Raw genomic sequence first — 8,835 nt, forward strand, 5'->3', positions numbered from 1 at the left:
CATTTTTATCCCCAGATTTAAACACTGGTATAATTCTGGCAATTTTCGTCCTTTTTGGTACAATTCCAGAGAGCAGAGAGAGATTAATACAATAAGTCAATGGCTCCATGATATTAAGTGCTATGGCTTTCAGAATTTTACTACAAATTTCATCCTCACCAGCAGTGTACGAGCTTCGTAAACTTGTAATTATTTTATAGACTTCATCGCAATTAGTTGGTTTCATAAAAAAAGAATTTGCATAAGAGCCCCGCAAGTAATGGTCAAAAGTGATACCCTGAGGTTGAACTATTTTGTTAGAGAGTTTTTCCCCAATAGAGTTAAAGTAATTATTAAAATTATTTGCTAAATCAATGTCATGCATATATTTATTACCCAAGTTTGAGTGTATGCCCACAGCATTTGGAAGCACAGCGTTGTTTTTGCTCTTGTTAAGGACTTCATTCAGCACTTTCCAAGACCTCTTAGAGTCACCCTGTGATGCTTTTATGAGGCATGTATAGTGGTTACTTTTACTTATCCTTATTATATTAGTAAGTTTATTCCTGTAACTAGTATATATATCCTTGTTCAAAGCACTTGGGCATTTTAAGAAACGTTTATAAAGCTTATTTTTATGGGTGTTAGATTTTAAGATACCCTTTGTGAGCCAGGGGTTGAGACCAGTTGCACGATGTCTGGCGTTCTTTTCAGGGATAGTACAACAAATAGAATTTGTAATTTCATTTATCAAGTTATCATAAGCAATATCAGGATCGTTGCAGTCATAGACTGCTTTCCATGTTTTAGCCTGTAAGTTTTCATTCAGTAGTTTCAGAGTTCTCTCATTTAGTACTTTAATTTTTGTTTTTCGCCGTGGTAATTCATTCTTGTTTGCAAAATCTAAAAACAATACAATCGGAAAATGGTCAGTAATGTCAGATAACACAACTCCAGTTTAGTATTTCGAATATTTGTGCTGATATTGTCAATAACTGTCCTAGTGGAGGACGTTACTCTGGTAAATTGATTTATGGTACAAAAAAAAGATAATGAATGCAAGGTATTAACAAAGTCTCTTTTTACAACGTCATCTTTGGAGACATCAATATTGAAGTCCCCAAGTATGACACAATCTTTGTTTTTCTTGTTTATGGAGAATAAAATGTCCTCCAGCTTACCCTCGAAAGCGTCAAGGTCAGAGTCAGGGGGGCGATAAATCACTCCTACTATAATTTTTTTTGCATTAGTGAGAATTATCTCAACAAAAAGTGAATCAGAATGATTGTCATCTAAGACAATATCATCACAAACATTAATATGATATCTGGAGTGAACATATAAACAAACACCACCACCAGTACGCCCAAGCCTATTTTTAATAATGAGCTTATATCCATCTAGAATATCAGTAAAGGTCCTATCATTAAGCCAGGTTTCACTGCAACCAATAACATCAAAGTTACAGTCAGAGTTAGAAAGTAAAGTAGCTAATTCTTCATGGTGTTTACCCAAGCTTCTAATGTTAAGGTGCAGAAATGAGTAACTGTTTGTATTATTTAAACTTTTTAATTGTTCAGGAGTGTAATATCTGCAATTTAAATTATTATCTATATCAATACAATGTTTTACATCCTCTCCATCATAATTCAATTCATCAAAGGCCATGTGAAAAGATAGTATCGTATTTAAATTGGTTGGCCAAAGATCATATAAAAATAAAAATAAAAATAAAAATAACATATACACACAAAACCCATACATACATACATACACGTACATGTTTTCACAGATAACGTTGATCTACTGCTATAGTAAACTAAGCTAGCTCCCTATTTAATTAGCTCTCTACCCACAACATTATGTTGAGAGCTTATAAGAAAAATAAATTAGGGCCAACAGTAATGTAATAATCTCAAAAATATAACTTTAAACGCTATACTTCAGAAGAAAACAAAATTGCTCTCCCCTTTTTGAAATGCTTAAATAAAATGCCAGAACACATGATAGGGGAAGAGTGATCCAACCATAAATCCCTGCTGAGAGTTTAGAAGGTCACAGTTTGAAAAATATGTCATGAATGTGGTGTAATGCTCTATTTAATAACTGACTGACATATGCTTTGTGAGTTTAGATATGGAAATTTACATTTGTAATCGCTGAATATAGTGGTTTAAGCAAATTGAAATGTGTTTTAAGAAAACTAACTCAAGAATATGAGCCTGATTCTCAAACGACTAGCCACTGCACATCTGCTTCATCCAACAGGCAATTTTAAACAATGTCTCTCAGTAGCATTTACATTTTCCTTGTTGGCTTTACTAATTGTTTCTTTTTCAAAGTTTCTTGCTCAAAACAGTTCAGCTTAGAAGGAGATTACTTATTGGGTGGCCTTTTCACTTTACATGAAATTGACCATGAGACACCCCTGTTCTCCCCAGAGACAACTGAATGTTTCAGGTAAGCAAGGATTTTTTTTATCAGTCAGGTTGTCAATATGCAATATTGTAAATCACAGCAGCATTTGCTCAAAGTCAAATTTATGAAGTGAAAATTCAGTTGCATGCTATTAACTTCCTCACTGATGTTTTCAAGGCACAGTCCCTCAAAATCTGGCTATCAGATGTTGCAAGTAATGAGGTTTGCTGTTGAAGAGATTAATAACTCCACCACTCTTCTGCCCAATGTTTCTTTGGGCTATGCCATTTTTGACCATTGTTCTAATACAAAGAATATCCCTTCAGTTTTAAGTTTTATTTCAAAGAATGGGTCAATAAAACCTAAAGAAAAACTGAACTATCAGCCTAAAGTGATTGCTTTAACAGGGCCATTGGGAAGCACACAAACTATTACTATTGCTCCACTATTCACAATGGACCTTATACCTATGGTAAGTTAAGCTTCTTTTTATACAGTTTATATAGCAAAATACTTACTGCCCTTTGTTCAGGACTACACATTTATTATATTCAGTAAAATTCTAATGAATTGTTTATAATTTGTTTTTTCTTCTGTTTCAAAGGTGAATTATGGAGCTTCTAGCTATGCATTAAGCAACAAACTTAAGTATCCTGCTTTTGTAAGAACAATGCCTAGCAACAAAAACCTGATAGAAATGATTATTCACATCATTCAATGGTTTGGATGGAACTGGGTTGCCTTTCTTGGTAGCCAAGATAATTACAGTTCAGATGGACTAAAGCTGTTTAACAAGTATATAAGGAATACTGGCATTTGTTTAGCCTATGAAGAGGGTCTAAGCCTAAATGCAAACTACAGTCTAACACTTCAAAAGATTAATATGCTCAATATCAATGTCATTGTTGTTTTTGCTATGCCACAATATGCAAGCAACATTATCAAAGCAGCCATAGCAAACAACATCCAAGACAAAGTATGGATTGCAAGTCAAGCATGGGCTATGAATCAACAGCTTCCCAGAGAGCCAGGAATTGGGGAAATTGGCACAATCATTGGTATTACGGAGAGATTGTTGACATTGCCTGGATTTAATGAATTTGTCTATAAAGACAAGAGATCAACTGATGTCACCCATAATGAAGAGAGTGACATCCAGAGTAAGAGTAAGACATGTAATCAAGTTTGTGATTACTGCACATTGTGGACCGCAGAGGAGATTATAAATGAGAATCACACTTCCTCTTTTGCCATCTATGCTGCCATATACACCATAGCTCATGCATTACATAAGGTTCTGCAGTGCGACATGAATGGATGCTGCAAAAACACAGTGGTAAAGCCATACATGGTAAGAGAATTCATTTGAATTTATGACAAGTTGATCAATATATTAATTACATTATAGAAGTAATAATGTTTTATTTAATTAAATATTGTTCATATTTTTATGAAATTGCATATGATATTATTTACAATAATTTAATGACTAAATAAAACAATATTTATATTAATTTATTAAAGTTATAGTAATATTATATTTTGTCTTTTTTGTTAAATAATCACCACAACTCACAACAGCTATTGGGAGAATTTAAGAAGTTGGATTTTCCACTCAATGGTCGTCAGGTGAAATATGATGATTATTATGATCCACCCATCAATTATGCAGTTGTGCTCTGGCACACTGATGTAAATCCTCCACAGTTTGAGATAGTGGGCACATATGATACATATCCAGAACTGACTTTTACAATCAACAACTCTCTCCTGCCCTGGAATAACAACGGTTCTGTAAGTCTTCATTTGATGAGCCTTTATCTAAACATTTAGCTTTATAGATTCCAGTTTTTCTCAATCAAATTTAAAATATTGACATCAAGACTATTAGATTGTTCTCTGTTAATTCATTTTTCATAAAGCTGGTAACACTTTATTTTAATGTGTCCTTGTTACACGTTACATGTAATTACTATATTAATAACTATAAATTATGCATAATTACATGCAACCAACCATAAACCAAACCCTAATCCTACTCTAACCCGATAGCACTGGCTGGACACAGGCACTCTCAACCCTGGTCCTCAAATAGCCACTGTCCTGCAGAGTTCAGCTCCAACCCTAATCAAACACACCTGAACCAGCTAATTAAGCTCTTCAGGATTACTAGAAAGCTACAGACAGATGAGATAATTTTCTAGTAATCCTGAGGACCTTGATTAGCTTGTTCAGGTGTGTTTGATTAGGGTTGAAGCTAAACTCTGTAGGACAGTGGCCCTCCAGGACCGAAGTTGCCCATCCCTGATGTAGTTAATTAATATTACTCAGTAAATGTATAATTACACTGTAACAGGCAAAAATTAAACTAAACTGTAACCAAAGATCTCTTTTTTCGGAAGCAAGATTTTAGAATTTTTGGGGGTGTTTAAGGGAATTATGTAATTTGTGTTCAGATGAGTTAATTGTTTAAGAATACTGACACAGTTTAGAAAAATGTGTAAAATCAGTTGAGAAAAACTTTAACATTAATAACACATTTTCTTATTCTTTAAAGGTTCCTTTCTCAAACTGCTCTGTTGAGTGCAAGGAGGGATTTTCAAGGCAACCTAGCAGTTTTTATAGTTGCTGTTTTACGTGTAAAAAATGCCCACCTAACAGCTATGTGGATTATTCTCGTAAGTACAAATTAAGTTTCCAAAAATTAAATGTTTATAAACATTACATTCAGTTCGATTTTACAGTTTTTTTTATTTTTTTTGTGTTACAAAAGCTACATTTTTTAAACTCTTAGTTAAATCTCACAAAACAATGATCAAAACCACAATGTTTAAAAAGGATGTGTGAGTGTGTGTGATCCCGGTAAACCCTACATTATGAGGACAGATGGCAATATCAAAAATCCTCCTCCTTGTGAGGCCATTTTTGGTCCCCATGAGGAAAACAGCTTATAAATCATACTAAGTGATGTTTTTGGAAAATGTTAAAATATAGAAAATTTTCTCTGATGGTTAGGTTTAGGGGGTAGAATATACAGTTTGTACAGTATAAAAATCATTATGTCCATTGAATGCACAAAACATCATGGAAATGTCATATCTTCTTCACATCTTTTAATCCCACACTGGATACTATCATAAAAATTATGGAGGTCTGTTTTTTTGGAGGTCTCCTACAATAGGTTTACATGCATCAACGGCCAAAAATCCCTTTCATTTTCTCATAATATACATTGCACATCACCACATTTTCCAATGATTCTCAAAAGACTCATCCAAAGACACAGTGTCTCTAAACCCCTCTGCGAGCCTACTCTGCTCTGATTGGCCAGATATCCCAGTCTGTGGTGATTTGTCTACCGTTTACTGCATATGTTAGTACGGAGCCCGGGAAGTCACCTGTGGGAAAAAAAAAAAAAATCCGTGGCGACGGTTTTGCAATCCGTCCGCTCAGTTTATAAACCTTACTCACGAATTCTCAAACTGTTCCCTCGGTTTAACAAATCGTGCTCACGGATTAATAAACCGTACCCACGAGTTTCTAATCCGCACTCTCAGATTTGTAAACCGTGCCTTCAGTTTTTGCAATCTGTACCCACAAATTCATAAACCGTGCCCACGCTTTAGCAATCCGTTCCCACGGGTTTGTAAACTGTACTCACGGATTTGTGGCTCGCCCTCATTTTAGAAGAACACCAGGAGACCGTTGTTAACTAATCATATTTTATAATGTTTTATTGAATATTAAGTGGAACACATCAAATTGTCTTGCGTCTGCATGTTTAAAGTGATTCGCAATTGTAGCGGGTATATGAATGACGTGCATTAAAATATTTTGTTTATTTGTGATAATATTAGCACTTTATTATTATTGTCTAACCTGTATTATGACTGAAATTTGTCAAATTGCTTTGTTCCTTTATTTGTAAGTTTCGGAAGCGTCTTCTAAATATGTAGCCTAAAATGTAATAATAATAATAGGCCTAATAATAATAATAATTATTATTAGTAGTAGTAGTAGTAGTAGCCTATTATTATTTGAGTTTATAACTATAAATAAGTTCACTTAAGACAGTAATAAGACAGACATTTATCATGAAATAATTTATGAATGCTTTATTTTTAAGCAAAAATTATGCAAAAAATGTAGGCCTATTTTATCCAAAACTGTAAAAGGTTAGTTTATAGCCTATAGGCCTACAAATAAAGCATTGGTAAATTATTTTATGAAAAACATATTACTGTATTACTAAGTTAACTCATTTATAGTTATAAATATTATATTATTATTTTTAATTATGCCTACATTTTAGGCTACATATTTAGAAGACGCTTTTGTCCAAAACTTACAATAGGAACAAAGCAATTCGTCAAATATCAGTCATAATACTGGTTAGACAATAATAATGAAGTGCTAAGATTATCACAAATAAACAAAAGATTTTGATGCACGTCATTCATATTAAATAGTAGCCTATATTCCACCCCATACCCGCTACAATTGCGAATCACTTTAAACATGCAGACGCAAGACAATTTGATGTGTTCCACTTCATATTTAATAAAACAATATAAAATATGATTAGTTAACAACGGTCTCCTGGTGTTCTTTTAAAATGAGGGCGAGCCACAAATCCGTGAGTGTATTACAAACCCGTGGGAACGGATTGCGAAAGCGTGAAAGCGTTACAAATCTGAGCGCGGATTAGAAACTCGTGGGTACGGTTTATTAACCCGTGAGCACGATTTGTTGAACCGAGGGAACAGTTTGAGAATTCGTGAGTACGGTTTATAAACTGAGCGGACGGATTGCAAAACCGTCGCCACGGATTGTTTTTTTTCCCCACAGGTGACTTCCCGGGCTCCGTATAGTACGCCATGTTGGTAGACCTGTAGATTTTCCTTTTGTTGAAAGCCAAGATAAAAGCTATTATTTTGTGTAGATCCAGTTTACACACACACACACACACACACACGCACGCACACGCATGAATGCCTGTGCGGCAATGTGAAATAACGGCAAGCACACACGCAACTTCTACAGAATTTTTTACGGATTTTTTTTTTTTTTTTTCGTTGCGTTGCGGTTCAGGGCTTCCGTAGGAAAATAGTGCTAAAGCGAAGTATATTCTTTTAAATTATATTATTAGTTTAATAATTACCATTTTTAAAAGTATGCTGAAGTGTACTGTACTTTCTTTTTTTTCACAAAGCTTTTGGAAAATACTATTGCTAAACTTAGCTAGCCTACATATTATTTTACTGTTTTTCAGGGGACCCCTTTACCTGTTTTCCATGTGCAGAGAGTGAATGGTCTGATGAAGGCAGCACAACATGTAAGACACGTTCTGTTGTCTATCTTCAGTTCACAGAAATCTTCTCCATTGCTGTCATGGTTTCTGCAATATGCATAATTATTTTACTCATTGCCATATTTTGCCTTTTCTCCTACAATTACAACACACCAGTGGTGAGGTCTGCTGGTGGTAGCATGTGTTTCCTGATGTTGACGTCTTTGATTTTGTCTAGCATAAGTGCATTCTTTTTCTTTGGAAAACCCACATTTGCACATTGCCTCCTGAGAAATGCCATATTTGCATTTTTCTTCACTGTCTGTATTTCCTGTTTGACTGTCCGTTCCTTTCAAATTATTTGTGTTTTTAAAATGGCTGCTCAGTTCCCAAAGGTGCACAGTCTTTGGGTAAAGCACAATGGACAGTGGCTCTTCGTTGCATTTTCTTCTGCCATTCATTTAATTTCTTGTGTGATATGGATGACTGTCTCTCCTGACAAACCCATCGCTGACTCATGGACTTATAAGGACCAAATTATGCTCATCTGTGAAAGGGGGAACTCTATAACATTAACCATAGTTGTGTTTATAGGTTGGTTTCTTGGTTTCCTGTGTCTCCTGTTTTCTTACATGGGAAGAGATCTGCCAAAAAATTACAATGAGGCCAAACCAATAACCTTCAGTCTCATTTTGTACTATCTTAGCTGGATTGTGTACTTCACAGCATACCTCTCTGTCAAAAGCAAGTATATCATCCTTTTGAATGCATTGGCCCAGATATCCAGTATAAATGGAATTCTCTTTAGCTATTTCATACCAAAATCTTACATCATAATATTCCAACCACAAAAGAACACTCCAGCATACTTTCAAACCTCTATTCAGAATTACACCCAAACCATTAGTAGGACTTAGACATTATTCTTAGTGTATCTACCTTATTTTTTAACATAAGAGCAGATGCTGCTATTTATAAGTTGTGCGAATGTGCGAAGCTTCCGGTTTCGTCCGCTTCCAGTTATTTTAGCTGTGCAAAAACATTCCTTTGTACTGGAATTTGTTATCATATCTGAATCGATTATCATAATCATAAACACACAGATTTGTAGCACAAATAGTTTTACTGTTTACTACACTTTGTTATTC

The 8,835-nt window shown here is 34.6% G+C and overlaps 1 protein-coding gene across 1 annotated transcript; it reads left to right on the forward strand.

Moving 5' to 3' along the window:
* Positions 1–2,260: 2,260 nt before the first annotated feature.
* LOC307174253 (taste receptor type 1 member 1-like) lies at positions 2,261–8,604 on the forward strand (the record flags this gene model as incomplete). The annotated part of the gene is made up of 6 exons (XM_079897983.1): positions 2,261–2,439; positions 2,575–2,869; positions 3,002–3,748; positions 3,979–4,191; positions 4,955–5,075; positions 7,670–8,604. 6 exons carry the CDS (start codon positions 2,261–2,263, stop codon positions 8,602–8,604), a joined length of 2,490 nt encoding a protein of 829 aa, XP_079754109.1.
* Between the last annotated feature and the right edge of the window lie 231 nt (positions 8,605–8,835).

This window comes from Squalius cephalus, assembly GCF_949319135.1.
Source record: "Squalius cephalus genome assembly, chromosome: 16".
Classification (NCBI taxonomy): domain Eukaryota; kingdom Metazoa; phylum Chordata; class Actinopteri; order Cypriniformes; family Leuciscidae; genus Squalius; species Squalius cephalus.